This window comes from Gavia stellata, chromosome 9 (assembly GCF_030936135.1).
Source record: "Gavia stellata isolate bGavSte3 chromosome 9, bGavSte3.hap2, whole genome shotgun sequence".
In the NCBI taxonomy this organism is placed as follows: Eukaryota; Metazoa; Chordata; class Aves; order Gaviiformes; family Gaviidae; genus Gavia; species Gavia stellata.
Window position 1 is genome coordinate 17,145,518 of NC_082602.1, and position 19,731 is coordinate 17,165,248.

A 19,731-nucleotide genomic window follows, 5' to 3' on the forward strand; every position below is an offset into this window, starting at 1 on the left:
ACCATCTGTCTCATAACAAAGGCTGTTGTAGCCTGATGATGGTGTAACTGGAACTGCCTCATTTTCTATTTAGGGATCTGGCATTGCAGAATCTGAAAAAATACCACAGGCTCTTTGGAGATTCATTTTCTGACCATCCTGGTATTTTCTGAAACCATATTCCCAGGCCTATGAATATACACAGAGAGTTGTATACAGTTATTCCCAGTATGTAACCAGTACTGGTGTGCAGAAAAAAGGCTCGCTATCAATAAACTTGAAAAGTTAGGTCCTCCAGCACACTGCTGCATCATTTACTTTCAACATCTCACCCATTAACCATAGAAACAATGTATGGGCTTCCTTCACAAGCACAAAAAAGCTTAAGTAGTACTCAGCTTTGTAACCTGGGGGAAATTTACTTAGATTTTTGCAGAGTTTGCCATAATGATAAAGTGGTTGTGTTGCTTTTTTGAACTGTTCCAGGTAGCTATGAACAAGGCTTTCAAATTGATCTTAGGTACAGCAGAATAAAAGGTCTAGAAATCTTCTCTAAGGCTTTCAGAAAATCTAGGCAGCTCTCAAATATTACAGAATTTCTCTGATATCTGTACCAATCAGCTTAGGCATTAAACCAGTTTCCCAAGCTGCATGTTATAATTATGAAGCAGAAAGGCTGTCTGTTCTGTCAGAAGCACAGACACATCAGTGTGGTGTTTGACATAGGCTAATTTGGAAATGCACATGAATGATAGAGAGCCCTTAGGAGAATAAATATCTTAGGAAATTGATGTCACTGGCACTTGACACTGTCCGCTCTGACACTATCAATAGGACATCATCTTTGCAACAGTCGGAAGAGCCATTGTTTTCTTTCCAGAGAGACAAACGTAAATGACTATTTTTGTCAGCACTGAGGCATGTTTTGTTATTCTTTCATCAAGAACAAGTCTCACTCATTAGGACTGGCCACAGCACTGGGGATAGATGCTTAAGAGATTCAGTTTACTGGCTAGTAGCATATAAACTTTAGCAAGGTATAAATAAGAAAAATTTAGCTGTAAGTCCTAACTCTTTCTCTGTTTTATCTTTTTTTACATTGAATAGGTTTGAGAAGCAGGCACATGCACTTGCAGGACAGCACAGGGTGCCGGCATTGTCGCTGAAAGGAGACCATGCTGGTGGAATGCTACAGATATGGCACGGCAGAAACGTGCGGGAGCTGGCATAGAGGAAAACACATGCCTTGGGATTGTTTTCTGGCAGAGAAGGTGAGGCTATACCCCTAAGTTTATTATACCATACCAAACAGAAAATGGCTTAGAGAGCTTTTTCGTACTTTTTCTTGAAAGCTGGATTGAACTACTGAAAATATTGGAAACATATGTTTGCTGGGGCCACCAAGCCCATCTGAGAAGGGGGATGTAATGAAGCTGCCTAAGGAGTATCGAGCATAAGGCCAAAACTAACTCTGAGGAATTTAAGATTCTGACCCAAATGGTTCAGAAAGCATAGAGCCTACATCTCTTGGAAAAAAAATGACCTGTTTCCTTGTGGTCAACAGAAAGATACAGAGCTAAATGTTCTTTGCTTCACTAAGTAGGAGGAAAAAGTTGTTTAGGGGACTTGTTTGCAATTTCTGGGAGCACTATTCCAGAAACAGTTTTTGAAGAAAGGTATTTGTGGCATAAGTGAATTTAAGCACACAATAAGCAGAGCAGAGATAATTTCTAGTTGATAGCATAATGGATTCCATAAAACATTGATAGGTCCTGCAAAGTTGCATCAACATCAAAAAATTGAGAGCATGCTTGGGGTGACCCCCTGATAACTTTTCCATTACCTCTCTCCGAGTTATGCATATTCAAAACATTTTGAGGCCCGCTCCCGAGCCAAACCTTTCTTCCTGCTATGCCTCAGTCTAATCAATTTCATAGAAGTAATCCAGGAATTTTCACAAGTGAGGAAAAGAGTAATTCATTACAGTTATAAGCTCATCTATATAGAATGATAGGAACTTGAGGAGGAAATCACTAAATGACTGAACACTGAAGCGCTAATGTGTGATTGACTTCGTAGATTACATATTATAAGCCAAGGGACTACCTTGCAAATACATACAAACTTAACTTTAAAAACATGGAACCGGTTGCAATAAGCTAGTTATATGTTTACAAGATTACAGCTTATATTCTTAAAAAAATGCAGTTCTGCCTGGAAGTATTTTTCATAGGTAAATTTGTAATTTTACAGACTATTTTTTGTATTAAGCATGACATGACCCAGTAGACACATATGTTTAATATAAAGCCATGGTTTGGCTAATTACTCACATCAACAAGTAGTAACAATTTAAAAGACATCTAAGCCTTCAGCATATATTGCTTTTTCTGAACAAGCATGAATCTGTTCATTTTTCAAAACTAAATTCTCAAACTTGTCAGTTTATTAGAATGCTAAAAAGCACAATAATTTTAGATTAACAGATCAAGTTAAACATCATTGAAGACTAAAAACTGGGATGAAGTTGCAAGCCTTTGAAATAGAGGCTGATACTGGGAAAGTGTCTACTTCCCTGACATACAGAAGATGGTGGGACACAAACGTTCAACATAAGTTAGCATCATATTATTCTCTTCATGTTATCCCTCATTTAAAAGTCACTCCAATCAACACATTAAGAGTAAACAAACACATACTCTAATTTACAACCAAGCTTCTTTAAAGGATCTAACAATAGTATGTAGGCTTTTTGTAAATATGTTGCGCAACCACAAAAACCCAAAAGCTTACTATAAGATAATGAGGGGTAGTGCAGAAAAAAAAAATGGGGAGTCATGATGATTTTCTGAGGTGTTTATCATAAAAATATTACTGTGAAGTGCCAAGAGAATCTACATGAAAGCTTCCCGAGAATTGTAACTTATGTTTTTCCCTTATCTGCCACTCCTACAAATTCAACTTGAAATGTGTCAAGCTCTGTTCTTCCAAGTTCACATGGCATCACTAGTAATAAAACTTGTGTAACGAGAATTTCGCAATTCTTCTGAGGATGAGTAAATGATAGAATACAGCTCTCTCTCACTGCTAAGTTTGATCCACAGCAATAACAGAATTGTTAGAAAGGAAATAAGCTATTAAGAAATAGAGCATAAACCAAGAGCACCCATTCTGAGGATGAAGAATGTGTCCTTCTTTATATGCACTTCCAGAAGAACAAGAATGAAAATGTGCTATCTGATGCCAAGATTGTGTTGTTTAAAATCCAAGTTATAAAATTCTATCATTAGACTTGAAATCCAGCACTTGAATTAGAAAGATAAAACTTGAAAGACTACTTCTTGCATTTCTAACCTCAGCACTCCAAAGTCAAAATAAATACTGATAAAAATCATGCAAATATGGCCTGGTCAGCAATACTTGCCCTGTCTGCAAGCTATCTGTTTTAGACACTTTAAAGTCACAAGTCCTATTAAAAGATTCAGATTTTTTTTCCTTCCAGATCAATGTCTGTTGCTAGACAGGCACAGTCTTAATTAAAATTACAGAAGGAAGCTAAGAAATAGTATAATACTGTCGTCACAAATCTGACTTTAGTTTGTTGGCAGAACTCTAAAACAATACATTATTTATGAACTGCATGCAGTTACATGTATGCATATTTTATAGATTTAATATAATGGATCCAATCATTTGGAGGGATTGCAGGACCTCAGATTAAAGCAAGATGTCACATATCATGTTAGATATAAAGCCAAAATTTAATGAGACAAGTAAAGGTCAGAGCAGCACTGCAGTTTCAACTTGATACCCCTACTCTCCTCCCTGTTCTTAAGCATGCATCGTAACTTCAACTTTAAACACAAAGCAAAACTAAAAGTTCATATAAAAGGATAATCCCAATGCCAAGATCACTACAGCAAACAGGAAAGTTGAACTTAGCTTCTATTCCAGAAACTAAATGATTGCAATTCAGTTCATCATCTCTAGTCCTTATTTTCCAAAGTACTATCACGCAATTTTCAGTGATTGACGCCTGATTAATTACAGCTTGATCCAGCAAAGTTTGAAGTTTTTAACACCCCTTACTGGTGGGTTAAGAAAAAAAAAAAATCCCAACAACTGTGTCTAATAGTAACATAGCACCTCTAGAAGTGCATTACCTGCACTTTCACTGACAATCTGGATTCCAACTGTTTTCTATATTGTACTGCACTCAGGAAAACCCTCTATTGTTATCCCTCTTCCTCTCTCCCCATTCTTTATGGTCTGTCTCTATTTTTCCACTCAGAACTAAAGTCTTAAACGAAAATGTATTTATTTCAGTAAGACTTCACCTTAAGGCCTTAGAAGTACTCAATCTGTTCTAGTTAGCCATCTTTTCTCTTCCAGGTGAAGAAATTTACACCCAAAAAAGATGGGAGTGGACAAGGAAAAGCAGATTAGTAAGGAAGAAACAAGGATGGGACAGTGACGTATGCAGAATCAGAGCAACATTGGGATTTTTATACTGTTTTTCTGTTTCCAGATTACTTATTTCCTACCCACTGAAACAGTTTTGTCTTTTCGCTCACATGCTTTTCTGTCTTTACTTTCTTCACTTTTGTGTCGTTATTCTTCTCCTAATATGAATTACTATTTCCAAGACATAATAATTTACACTCATTAAGGATTGACTAAACTAATCTCATTTATTTATCTTTTCCATTTTTATGCCTGTTACTGTCATTTCCAGAATACATCACTTCCCCCCCCACTTGATAACATGAGCTAGGTCAAGCTAAAATAATTTTGACTTCCTCACTCTTTTCAAGATCAGTATATGTTCAAACAACTTTAATATCCCAGAGAACTTGACCATAAACAACCTATCTCACTGGCTTCAGTACTGCTCTTTACTACTTTTATATTGCTTTTGGTACTCCCTTTCACCATTTTTAGGTACTTTTAAAAAATATTATTGTATTAATCTAATACACTTTTGCAAAGTAAGAGTGTAGTATTTCTAGGTTTCTCCTGCTTTATCATTTATCTTTCATCCTCTCAATTTTTATTCCCACATTCTTTTGCAACAGAATAATTTTTCATTTGGTCCTTCCTTTCCTTTCACAGAGCTTTCCCTCTAATGTATGTTTTCACTCTGCTTCTGCATTTTGTTTTGCAAAAATCTGTCATCTCCATCATACATTAGAAGTATTTCTTCAAAAAAAAAAAATCCTTTCTGTTGTCCCCAATACATCCAGACTTTTTTCTGACCCTGCTGAGATACCCTGTCCACATAATGCCCACTTAGGGCAGTCAGCATTCAGCTTTTTGATTCTCACAACATTCTCCAACCACCACTCACTCCTGCACAGTGCCGCACTCTCTACTTCTGCTCTGCTGCAAGACAATATTGAAAAAATACCAAAATTCCCTTTAGTACCTGCCAAATTTTTGCTTCAAGACTGCACTTCGGATCTTTCCTTTCTGTTAACATGCCAGGAAAAAAAATAAATCTAATTCTACTCTTCACAGCTTGACTGCAATTCTGGTTAATTCTTTGTATACTTCCAAAATCTTCATTTCCATTATAGTTGCTGCTTTAAATTTTTACTTCCAAACCCCATGATTTAAGCTTCATTTTCTTCCCAGTTTTCTTCGTAACTCAGAGCTTCTTCCCATTGCCTCTTTCTGTGATTAACATCTCAATTTTCTCACACATGATAAATACAGTATTTCTAAGACTTTTTCTCTCCCCCCTCCCCCCTCCTTTTTTTTTTTAAAGAAGTTGGCTTATCCTTTTCAGGAACAGAGATACAATCTTTCTTGAGTAGATCTCACTATCTTTACACATACAAAAAAATAGCCAATATATATGAGCATGTATACCAGAAATGAGGATCACCATACACCATGTAAGCAAGCACAGGACAGTTTCATTTTTCCTTTTTAACACACTATATACTGTAAGTTTCCCCACCCGTTTTGCCTTTGGGTATTTTTTGTTTCAACATAGTGTTGCTTTTCTGACCCTTAAAGAAGCAGACTATTTGAAACAAACAATTCAAATTTTTTTTTTTTTTTTTGGGAGGGGGGCACCCCGAAATTAAGCAGGGGGGGCAGAGCAGGGGTTGAGGAGGGTGACAGCCCCAGGCTGAGCCTCTTCTCCTTTGTGCTGCTCCTATTTATGGAGCTGCTTCTTAAAGTCTTCCTTTTTTTATTTCAATCATTTTATTAATTGCTCTCCAATTTTCCTACTACACTCCTTAATAATACACTCTTCCCACTAAGAAATGAACTTTTAAAAAGCAATTGCCAGACTTCAGAGGCTATTTGTTCATTTCCAGACCTTCTACTCGGTTGTATTCCACTGCAGTCAGGCTTCCAAGGATGCTGTTCTTTAACATGCCATTATTTCTCACCAACTTTTAGACAGTTGAAACAAACTTTTTTAGTTTCTATCTCTTAGTTTTTAGCATACATTTTCAATCTTTTCCCATAAAGTAACACAAGTTGAAAAATTAATAAGAGCTGTATTCTTAGGATTTCTCCCCCACACATCTTCTCGCAGAGAATCCACATTCACTTAGTACTGTAACTACTAAATAAATAGTATGGGTAGACACTACAAGTAGTGTCACTTATAGCATGAATACCTCAGAGGTCTGAACTTACTTATTTGTCCTTTACTTCTCAACGACCAGTCAAGGCTTCCTGAATCAGTCTTCGCTTTCTCCCGTTACTTTTAACAAATAAATATATATTTAAGTTACTCAGATCTACAATTACTTATACACTTATTCTCTCCAATATGCCAATGAATATCGCTGCAGAAATTCTTATAGAATTTCTAGTTTAATTTTTGGTTTACATTTAAGCTATTTTTTTCTATCCTCACATTTTTTTCTTCTGCTACAGCTTACAGAATAACAGCTTCTTTCAAGATTTCCCGAATTCTCTTTTCTCTCTCTCTCACCCTTCCATCCTTCTTTTTAAAGCCTCTTAGTGATGTTATGTTATTCATGCACTACTGTTTGAAGTTTCAATCTTATTTGAAACAAAAACCAGGAGATGACAACCATTCTGAACACAAATACAAATCCAGATGGCAACTGGAGCTGAATGAGGCTCTCAACTCAGAGCCAAGGTAAAGGGAAAAGTTCACTGACAAAACCCGATCAGTATAAGAGAGGAGTATTGACATAGAAACCCCTACATTTCATTGATTTATATTTCATCTCTATCATTGAATCTATATAGGTTCCGTGTACTTCACAGTATAATTGTTGAACAACACACCTGGACTCACAGATTAAGAGGCAGTTAAGTATGAGGCATAGTTTACTAGTAAATTAGCTGATGTCAAAGTGGTCACTTCAAGGAGAGATGGAAATACAATCCTGGGCTCTTTGAACACTTAAAGTTTAGGAGCACTAAGTCTACTACATGCATTTGCTTCTAAACCTCCTCCATCTAGATGTAGGAATGGGAGCAGAATTTCATGCCTCTGAAGTAATAAACAGTTGCAGAACTCCCTCCAAAACATTGACCCCCTAATCAGCTGTCATGGAAGAGATCAACAGTATTCCACCTCTACACCATCCACACAGGTCAAGCAACAGTCATATTGACACAGAATGAATCCAATAACTGGAGCTCTCCTGATGAAGAGGGTGTGGTTTTTTTTTTTAAATATCAGAAGCAAAAATTGGCTTGACCACATAGTAAGGAAGAAAAAAAAAAGCTCTGAAAGCTGTCTGTATGTAAAAAACAATCATTTCAGAATTATAATGCTATATACAATAAAATACATGCAACTTAGATTTCTTTATGTTGTGAAATACTTTAATCACAAATATTTAAGACCTTCGGGGTTTCAGAAAATGAAAACCTTAGTAAAGAAGCAGCAATTATTTTGTACAAGGGAGCAGCGATTACTGCTATAATGATTTTTTCCTTTTTATTGGCGGGGGCAACCTTTGTTAAACTATAACTTGATTTCTTCCAAATGTACATTTAATGCTATCTGGCAGTAAGTTTTAGTTATATAGGAAGTCTGGAAGTTAATAAGCCAGGATCATTAACAAAAATGTTATAAATACAGTTTGCATATTTTTATTTATAGGATTTGTACATCTATCACAATCTAAAAATATACACATAGGTATATGCTTAAAGAGTATTGCAACAAAAGGCATACTTTAGTTATAGAAAAGCTAATATACCCAAACCCCAACTCATAATTACTGTTCTTCATCACACCCATAGCCAGAAAAATTACCTTTGTATAAAAAAAAGTTCTACATTTAAATGTTTTATGGACAAACTTTCTAATTCTTACAGGATAAATGTGGTTAGAATCACAGAATAATGCAAGCTAGAAGGGACCTCTGCAGGCCTCCAGTCCAACCCACCACTCAAAGCAGGGCCAGCCTCAAACTCACATCTGGTTGCCCAAGAACTCATCCTGGTAAGTTATGAAAATCTCCAAGCACAGATATTCAACAGCTTCTCTGTTGATCCATTTTCATTGTGACTTTTTCCCTCCTCATTGGAAGATTCCTAACTGCAGCTAGAGACCTTCTCCTTGCCTCTTACCCTTCCACCGCATACCTTTGACAAGACCCTGGCTCATTCTTGCTTAAAACCTTCCCTTCTACTCTTAGGTGCACTGTAGTTGTAACTATAACCCCAACAGAACGTGTGTGAAAAGAATAAAGAGTACAACTTCAAAATAAATCATGTCAACAAATACAAGCATAGTCTGAACAACAGAACCACAAGCACCCATTCAGTAGTGCTCATGATGAACATAGACAATACAGAGCATCAAGTTGATTCAAACTCAACACTTCAAATTATCAATAATTCTTTAACGAAGAACAAACCTGGGCCACTTTAACGGAATTTTGAGTAGAACCACCAGCATGATATTCTACCTTGAACTTTTTCACAAGTTCTTCAAATCTGTTAAAAAAAAAAAAGGTGGAGAAGAAAAAAGTTAAACTCTACAATTTTGTTTGTTTTCAAAAGAAGAAATGAAGATTAAAAGTAGATTACATGTTATTTGAAAACAAGAAATTCAGACACATTAGCTGTTACATACGGTGCAAGTTGGAAACATCTATTTAGATTTTGTCCAAACTACAAAACAAAGTGTGACATAAACTTGAATCCTTTACCTTAAAGTTGCAAGTGGAGTAAATAACTGAAAAAATAGTATCTGAAGCCTAAGCTTGATTGCAATGAACTGTTAGATTGATAAAATACATGCTTGAAGAAAAATCATGTAAATGAAGACATTCAGATACTTATTCTAGCTCATTAAAGCTAGAAACAGAATGTAAAGTTAAGTGAGAAGATAGAAGATATCTGGTATCTATTTCAAAATTAATTTGACCCTAACAACGGTGCTATGTTTTAAATTTTCATATCAAATAGTACACTTTGACAGGTGAAGCATTTTTATGAACAAATCTACTATTACGTGAGAAAATCTGATAACAGAAAAGCCAAATGTCTCCAGATGAACTTTCAAATCCCTTAAGTCATACCACTATGAAAACATAGCATTCTCTGGTAACATTCAGTAGTATATTATTAGGTTTGAATGTTAAAACAAATATTTAAACAGAAATATCTACCCCCATATTTCAGACCAAACTTTATGGTTAAGACCCAGATAGAGTTCTATGAGACACTCTTCCTTGTCCAGGGTACTTTTTGCATCTGTGATCACAGTACACCACAGCTTAAGAACTAACCTCTCTACTTCCATTTTCTACAGCTTGGGACTAAAAAGTGTAACAGAAAAGGAAACAAGAACGAGCAAGTTCTGGGGACTGCAGGAAGGCTGTGTACAAATACTGGATCATGCCTTCAAGTTCTAAGCACACTTCAAGACGAGTGGATTAAACAGCAGGATTACAACCTCGGAAGACATTAGACTCGGAAGGAAGTACTCCTGCAGGCAAGTTAAAATGTTTAGTGTAAAATTTGTTTGCACATTTGAGGTTCAAAATGACCTCAAGGTCAACCCTAATTAATAGCATAGATTTACCCTTCAAGTCCATTAACTTTAGATGTTTACCTTTAACAAAAGAAGCTTGCCCAGTTAGATGTATTTCAACATATTTTATTGTATTCACCTTTAGCATCTTTTAAGAGAGTGACATATCTCTATTTCAGACACAGTGAAAAATTAAATGCTATGTGCCAACCCTACCCTTCTTCTCCCCCTCACAACCTCAATCTCCTTATAGTATGTGAACAATGGCTTTGGGGATAGATTTGTCAAATAATGACTTGTTTGTTTAAAAGGTTTTGATTTTCAATACCATGTTACTAATAAGAGCATTTTTATTTCTACAGTACAAATTTAAAACGTTTGAATAATGAGCTACTCACCCTAGCAAACTACCAATGGGCAGACAATTAGAAAGAACCAATAACTAAATTACTACATATGCTTTTCAGTTATCCACACTATTAATTATCCACTAATTCTATGCCAAGCAATTGAAACCTCAAATGATAGCAAGTAGCTGGGAGTGGGAAAAAATAACAAAAAAGAACAGGTCTCCTTACAATTGCTTCTCAAGCAAAGACATACAAACCATCATGAATCAATTAAGTATTTTGGCAATATTTTTTCTTTAATTTAATTGACATTTTACTTTTTCAATCAATTTGAGTGTGTACTGCCCAAATCACATGGTTATTTTTGTATTCTTGTATATCTACAAGCATGCCAATTGGTATTTTAATTCCTTTACCTAAAGGCATCTAATGTTTCTGTGTCCGTGTTATTTAATGGCACATTAAACCTTATAAACTTAGTATACTGTAGTTGATTACCTACATTAGCAGCTCTAAATCTAGATGAGTATGTACTTAAATGCTTATCTCATAGTTTGAATGAATACAATAGGTGGTATCTGAATTTGGGGGAAAAATTGAAAACAGCCGAACAATACCGTCTATATTACGAGAATTCAAGGTGACAGCTATGTAATCTTAAGAAATAATCTGAAAAAATTATTTTACAATTACTTAATAGAATAAGACAAACAATTGTGACTGTCTTTCACTATTTCAGATTCAACATTAAAAGACATAACTCTTTTTCTTTGAATTAAGATAGTAAACTCAACACCTCTAAAGGTCTGTTATATAAAATAGAACACTAGTTCATACAAATGCAAGAAAAGTAATTTTTGCTGGTCATTTTCCATGACATATCAAAAGGACTATATAAATTGTGTTTTAATCCACAAGAGCCTGACAACTGAGTTGTATCAAGAATGACATCAAAGTTAAGAACGCCAACAGTTTTTTTATCTTAAGAAAATGAACAGTTAGATGGACATTTTTCAAAACGTCAGCAGATGGCACAGGCAACCTGGAAACACTGACTTTGTCACTGTTTGCTGTATGTCTGACCTGCAAAGAGAAGACTCTGTCATTCTACCATGCCTCAGAAACATGGTATTTGGTTTTATAAAACTCTCCATTTTAAGGAAGTTCAACTGTAGAAACTGCTCTGAGGCCTGGGAATGCTAAACAGAGCTTCTGTGTGTGCTTCAGGACTAAGCTGTTATCACACTTAGGATAATTCAAGAAAATTAGAACCTTATGAGCAAGACTGAATAATATTTTTGTTTCACATTCTGCAATTATTGGTCTTTCTGAATATTTCTTAAGGCTGTGCTATATCTGAGAACTGTGACCCTTCTCCTGACCTAGCAACATACCATTACCTTAAATAACAAAATAATAAATCCCACAATCAGCACCATATAGAGGGGCCCCTATTTTTGGTATCATGAATTTGTTCACCACATTACAGTGTATTTTAACAAAAACAAGTTTGCACTTACAGCAGCATGTTTTCAGCTGTGATACTGCTGATCAACTCTAACACTGACCAAAGAGGATATGTTAATGTTTTGCTCAGTTATACTAAAGGCAATAGTACTCTGTCAGTTGCTGGGGGTTTTCTCCCACTTTTTTTAAAAAGGATTGACTCCTAATTGAACTTGATACTGAAAGGTGAGCCTTTTCAGTAACTTCACTTTTGACAGAATCAAATGGCTATTAACAAAAAAAGTATAAGGTGGTAACGGAAGAAGCTATTTTATAAAAGAATACAAATAAGAAAGGGAATAAAATTTTTACACTTCTTTTTAAAAATACAACCCCTTACATTACAGGAGGTGGAGGCTTATTTTTAAAAGGCACAGATCCCTCTTACATATGTCATACATTACCTCAAACTGGAGACAACTGTTAGAATTTCGCCCCAGTAAGTATCACTGCTGACAATTTCACCACTGTTTGTCTCTCAAACTATTCATAACCTGAGCATCGCTATTCATCTTCCGTGTGTCCTCATACCAAAACTATGTTTAAACCTTACACTATTGCTTCTCATAGCACCTCTTAAAAAGCACGATTTCCTGTACTATACAGATAAGTGTGCTCATCTTAACATCTAATCCCTTCAGACAGCTGCAAAGATCATATGTGTCAGCTATCCCTCTGACCAGCTCGCCTCTCTCTATACCCCTCTTCTAGCCCCTTCTCAGTCATTTCAAGCAGAAGCCACTTCTCTACATTTTCAAGGCTCTGCAAAGTGTTACGGCACTGAATATACCATCCTTCATTCAGTAGATCCAGATTTACAACAGCCTGCGGGCACAAAGCAGTCAAAAATACCCTCTCTCTCACTAACCCATGATATTGTCCAATGTCCAGTTACTAGAATTTTCTCTGAATATTAGCAAATCTACTTTAAATCTTCCTTCAGACTATCTTTCAACATAACGTCTAAAAAAAGTCATCAGCAAGGCTGTGTGATTTCCCAAGGCTACTCTCCAGCCTAATGACTGGCATTCCTCTCCTGGATCAATACTCATCTCTCATAACTCGCTTTACACACAGAATCTGAGGCTCTTCTGAGCTGGGACTATCTTCTTGTTCTATGTTACACAGCAACAAATACAGACATGTTCGGCTCACCATGGTTTCAAAAACACACTGACAACAAAAATAAGCGTATAAAACATTCCCTACAACCGAAGGCAGACAACATAAGGCCATGGAGCTGCAGTAAGGAAAATTAAAGCAATTCAAGTAATGCTGTTAAGTTTTTGGACACAACTTACAGTAGACTACAAAGAAACTCTTTTTGAAGAGTAAAATGGCCATAAAATACCAACATTTAACTGCCTTATACAGAGAGAAGACCAGGAAAAAAAGCACTTCTGATGCATATGTCAGAAGCTACTTATCTGCAAGAAGTAGAGAAAAGTAATCTCTTGTTTTTCAGCAGGGTGTGTTGCCCTGGATATCTTTTGATATATCTGCTTATTGCCTAAGATGTACCCATAGCATACATCAGCAGGGAGCTATGCTTTAAAAAAAAAAAAAAATCACCTGCCAAAAACAGCTAGAGATGAGAGAAAAATAATTTTTGCCCTTTTAGCTTTTGTATGCCAGATAATGACAGCCTGAATGTAAGACAAAAATCTGGTTATTTTGTATCATAATAATACAATATTTCCAGTGGATTGTACATTTTTGTTTGGTGTTATAAAAACTCTTCCAACACACTAAGACGGAAATCTCTTAAATAATCAATAAGATGTTGCACATAAGTCTGTAACTTCTTTTTCTTTGGAGGTAAGTTGGGGTTGGGGAAGCAGCCTTTGTTGATCCCTCTAGAGAGGAAGGTAGACTAGGATTTGGTATGTTTTCAAGCTATTGGATGAATTTTAATTAGATTTTAATTAAAAGTCACAATTAATGGTGATTCTGACACCTTTCCCACATATTTATTTTTAGTTGCAAGAAGTAGTCATATTAAGACATGGCAATAGCTTAAACGTTCAGCTGTGAAGAGAACCAGACTAATATACTGACAGTCAGATGTTTGATCCTTTTAATTGCATTTTTTTAGATCTACTTAAATCTTCAAATTAAGTAACCTGTGTCAGAATGTCTATGAAATCACTCCATAAATTAAAGAAAAAAATATGTGCGAGAGTGAGCATCGTATTATACAACCTGTTTTAATAATACTAAAAGCTCAGTAAAAACTACAAAAAGTACCCCAATATTATTTCCATTTTTTAAGAAAACCCTCAAGGAATAAATCAACACAAACAACTAAACAATGCCAAACCTGCACCCTGATTGTTTTGCAGGGCATGGCAGAAGTAGTCACGCATACATCTGGACAAGTCTGTCGTCTGTCACATTCTCAGTTTCATCACAGCCTGGGCCAATGCCAGAACGATGCAGGCAGCCACACTGCCAGGCAGATGGGGCACATGTTGTGGAAAGACAACCTTCCCTGGTCAGTGTTAGCAGGCAAGCTAAAGCCCTCATTATTTGATCCTAAGTAAAATCTAATTCTGATTTAAGGAGAAGGTCTAGTGTTGAGATTCAAACATTATAATTAAACCACCAGGTATTACTTTTAAACAGAAGTAGAAGGGAGAATACTTTAGGACAAATACTGTGGGTAAGAAGAAAAGTAATTCATATTTTTAACTCTAAAGAGTGTACCTAATTTTTCTAAATTGTACAACTCAGTGTTCAAAGTTCAAACCCTAGAAAGGATAGTTATATATGAACTTTTTCATCCTTAGTCTTTGACATCTAACCAATTAAGACTGAGATGCAGATATAATTGGTTGTTCTCACTTAAAATGGGACCTAAAAGAACAAAAAATATTGCCTTTTAGAAATGAGGTACAGTCACAGAGGTACATGAGAAAACTGTTTAACAGCTGCTTGGCAATGACTGACTTTACCCAGAGCTAGTTGTTCTCCTTATTAGCTTGGCACAGAATTAAAGAGCTTGGAAATGGGTAGGGGAGCAGAGGGGAAGAATGAAACTTGCTAAAAAGGAAGTATTGGAGACAGGTTAGCATCATGGACATATAACACAAGAGAAAGCTAAATGTGTCAGGAATATGATTGCTACAATTGAATACAGCAGATAATCATATTTTTATCCTTTATTTACTAAGGTTTAGAAAACAGTGACTCTTCATGGAAGTATTTACTGTTGCAAACTAGAATTTCACATAAAGTATTTTCCTAATCACCTCATCCAAACAAACAGCAAATGAAAAAAGCCAGTAATTCCAACCAGGTTAGGATTATGAGTACCAAATGTTAATATATGAAAGAAGAAAAAAAAATGCATAGGCAAATTGCAAGATTCATAGCTTTGAAATATTTTACCACAAATGTTAGCGAGGTTGAAAAAAATGCACTTAAATGTCAGTTTGATAAAAGCCAAAAGAACATTTTCCACATGTGTTTGCATTTAGGCATATTGAAACAAGATGGAAAAAGTAACAGTCATTCAAATGTAAGGTTAAAACATCAGCTCTTAAGGATCATGATTTAAAGACATTTCTCAAAGTAATTTTTTTTTTTTCTTTTCTCAGGAAAGAGTCAGGCAAATTTATGCAAATGTTCTTGAAAAGCCCCCCTTATTCCAGGTTATCTGGATATCTTCCTCCTCTACATTATCTCAAAAATGTACATGATTACACTCAGAAGCATCAGCCACCACAAGGCAATTTTTATTGTTGATACTCCAAAATGCTGTAGGACGATGAAAAGAAAAACTATACCACTAGATTATTAAGAATCAGAAATGTAAACTTTTAACTGTCGCTAAACACTACAAATACATACACACATTATATATACACAGAGTACCTTCACAAACCTTAAAATATGTGTATTAAATATCGTTACTATAGTGTAGGTCAAGAGGACTAAAATTTCTCTCCCTCTATTAAATTCCTAATCAAAACATTTTTTAAAGTTTCATCTGAGGATAGGTAATCAAAAATACTATTAGAGAATTTCCGTCAGTTCAGTAATTCACTACAAGTTCATGCTTTTCCCCCCCCACTGTGTTTTTGGAAGATCATCTTCCAAATGATCAGCCAAGACTCAAAAATTTTGCAGATACATATAGGGATTTGCACCATAGTATTTGTTGCAAAACGCTGTAGCCAGAAATAGCTCCTTGTCATTATGCATAGCCAATAAGGGTCAAAAGACATTGCAGGCAGGGAAAAATATGTAGGATTTACCTTCTTCATTCTTGGATGCGCCAAAGTATGTTCTGGAGCACTAAGGAACAAGGTCATTTCCTTTGTTATTTCTCAGCAGTATTAGAAAAACATTTACACTTGCTCCTGATGTTCCCAGTATAGATTTAGCAGCTTGTATACAAGAATACTACTTCCAAAAAAAATCTGTGTCATTTTCTGTTTGCTTCTCATAAGTAATATGGGAAGAATACATGCTTTCTTAGATCCACCAGTAAATTCTACGTGTCCAAATTTCCTTGCTAACTAAACAATGAAAGGGCAAGTAGTTTTTTATATTAGAAAGTAGTATATTTAATCCTTTTAACATCAATAACTTTGTCCTACAAGAAAAATGCAGGAAAACAAGTAACACTGACTGGTTTTGAAAATAAGACTATATTTACAAAATTAAAAGCAAATTAGAGATCACAATCCTAATTATGCAACAATCATATGAGACTGCAATAGATGCTTCCCACTTGGCACAGTAGAGACCATGTGTTAACTGTCAATAAACCTTTAGTGAATGCTAATTGAAACTGCTGTTTCACAAGCATCAACTTACTCCAGCTCACATCCAAGTGAAATTTGTTTAACTTAATAGAGTATTTGCCAAGTATATTTTAATATTAAAGGTATTCAGTTATCAAGAGATCTTAGACCTTACCTTTGCTACATTTTAGATTATCTAAAGCTGTAGTGCAAATAATATTAAGCTGCCTGTAAAGAGCTGACAAAAAAAAGACATATGCACACTCACACCTGGCAGAGAGAAATATTTTACTATAGTAACTTTACAGTTTGTACTTTTATCTATAAATACATCGAAACAGTAAAATAGTAAGAAATAAGTTCACCAAGTTGCAAAATTCAGGTTCCAATTCAGAGTCAAGAAAATATCAGAAAGTTTTGCAGACAGTACTGTTCCAAAACCAAATTATAAACTTATTGTTTCCATACATCACTCAGATTAAGCAGCATTTTCTCTGAGTAATATTCTCTATTAACACAAAGTCCAAAACAATGATGACAGTTGTTAATCACAATCTAAATCAATTTTTTGTTCTTTACAATAATAGTTTATGTCAATTCAACTACACTGCTAAAACATCTATTTTTCTTCACCCCTTATGTTATTTTAAATAGCTACCTGAGAAGATGCATAAATTGCCTACTAGGGAGACAATTACTGGACAACCTATAGAGTCAGTGTAGTGTACTCAAACAAGCCATAAACAAATGATATCAGGATTTGGAAGCAGTCTAGCCACAGCAGCCTAATGGTTAGGAAAAGTTCTTTCTACTAAAACACAGGCTAAGTTTTCCCACGCAAACTTCCACGCTACTTCAGTTAAATTCACTCTGATACTTACACCAGCTTATAAATAAGTTTCTGAAGTGTTTTGAAAACAACACTATTGTCTGCAATGTAGATATATGCCAAATTTCTGAAATGTAAAATATTTATCTTCACCAACCCAGTCTAAGCCCTGTGGGTTATTTAGGAGCAGCACACACTGGTAATATCAGAATCATTAAACTTGATTGGTTTAAAGCATTTTGTACAGTGATCACAGCAACACGAGAAGATGGGTTAAAACAGTAAAGGCTGAAGGGTCAACAGGTGCTAATAATGCAAAAATATTTATCTGAATGAAGTAAGATACAATGTTCTCTTTTATCTCAATATTCCATTGATAACTGAAAAAAGCAAACCCAAATGGCTAAATAATCAATGGAGAGTAAAAATTATTAGCTTTAAATGAAACACCCTCTTGCCACCAAAACAGAAATGACTCTTCAGACTTGTAATATGCTTTACAAGAGGAAGATGTGTAAATGAAAGAAGGTAAACATATAGATTTTAAGTGGCATTAGAAGTACCAACAGTGACAAAGAGACTCAACACTAATACTATTCTTCTAGGATACTATACTTCCTTTATAAATACAGTTTGGGGGTCTTTTTTCCCCTGTCCTTCATACAGTTCTCCCTAAATATTTGCATAGGTTTTTTTATCAATGAATCGTTTGCACTACTGAATTCTGGAATTTGAATAACAGAAAAATGAAGTAACCAGATTAACAACTTTCATTAATTACCCTTACATTAAGTTTTTTACTTCAGTGGTGATATTTTCACCTTCAAAACAAAGCCTACTGTGCTGTATCAGCACAAAACCTTCAAACATTGAGGGAAGTGGTCAAAGGAGAGACTATTAATTGCACACAGAAAGAAAAAAACGTTTAAAATATATTCTTCAGTAGGTACCAAAACAAAGATGCTGGATAATCCTTAAAAATAATACACTGAATGTTGATAAATTTGGGGTTCTCAAGGATGCAAGCCTTATATAAGGCTTATCTAGTTAGGAAAAATTCCTAGAACTAGATAACATATTTAGATCTCAGGAAGTGAACGATGTTCTGAATTAGGCAGCAACTATGTATTCTTCTCTATTTGTAAAAAGGTGACTGTCTTCAATTAACCTTCTTTCTCAAAAATATTTCACTATTATACCATTACTAGGCTCTTCATCAGTCTTCCAGTTTTTGAGGTTTTCATATACATCATAATACAATAACAGTGAGTGCATGCTTAGTCTTACAGGGAGATAAGTCTCCATTTCAACGTATTTTCTAGTTGAAGCTTTAGTTACTTGACAGAATATCTCCTGCAGAGATTAGCCTATTATTATTTGCTACAGACCCTCTCTGAAAGCAAGAAGCCCATTTTCTCCAGATGAGTCATTAACAGGCACAACAGAATGAAGTGTTCCAGCCTGAAATGCCAACAGCTAAAAATAACTCATCCCACAGCCTGTAACAATTCAGTCCATCTCTTCACTCCACAGGCACAATCTCAGAGGGTCACCTTTTGGGGGGAAAATTAACATATACAATGAAGGGGGGGAAGGGAGGGGCAGGGCAGGAACCCACCAAAAAAAATCACAAGTTACGTAAAAGCTGCAGAGGCATAAATCATTTCAAAAAGCAGTGTTCCAAGCAGCACTAAAAGGCTAATTCCACAGCAGAACAACAATTCATGGATTGAAAGGACAAAGCCAAACATTTGACCCAAATATGACAACATTGAGAGGCTCCCTCTGATAAATCATAGAATCATTTAGGTTGGAGAAGACCTTTAAGATCATCAAGTCCAACTGTTAATAACCTAACCCTGCCAAGTCCACCACTAAACCATGTCCCTAAGCACCTCATCCACAAGTCTTTTAAGTACCTCCAGGGATGGTGACTCAACCACCTCCCTGGGCAGCCTGTTCCAATGCTTGACAACCCTTTCAGTGAAGAAATTTTTCCTAATATCCAGCCTCAACCTCCCCTGGTGCAACTTGAGGCCACTTCCTCTTGTCCTATCACTTGTCACTTGGGAGAAGAGACCATCACCCACCTCTCTGCAACCCCCTTTCAGGTAATTGTAGAGAGCAATAAGGTCTCCCCTCAGCCTCCTCTTCTCCAGACTGAACAACCCCAGCTCCCTCAGCCGCTCCTCAGAAGACTTGTGCTCCAGACCCCTCACCAGCTTCGTTGCCCTTCTCTGGACACGCTCCAGCACCTCAATGTCCTTCTTGTAGTGAAGGGCCCAACACTGAACACAGTATTTGAGGTGTGGCCTCACCAGCGCC

The 19,731-nt window shown here is 35.8% G+C and overlaps 1 protein-coding gene across 5 annotated transcripts in view; it reads right to left on the reverse strand.

Moving 5' to 3' along the window:
• The window catches only part of ADK (adenosine kinase), a 301,310-nt gene that overhangs the window by 210,097 nt on the left and 71,482 nt on the right, over positions 1 to 19,731 (reverse strand). For all 5 annotated transcript variants that reach the window (XM_059821173.1, XM_059821176.1, XM_059821177.1 and 2 more), the window contains one exon: positions 8,850 to 8,928. In XM_059821173.1, the coding sequence (XP_059677156.1) occupies positions 8,850 to 8,928 (79 nt within the window). The remainder of the gene's footprint in view (positions 1 to 8,849; positions 8,929 to 19,731) is intronic.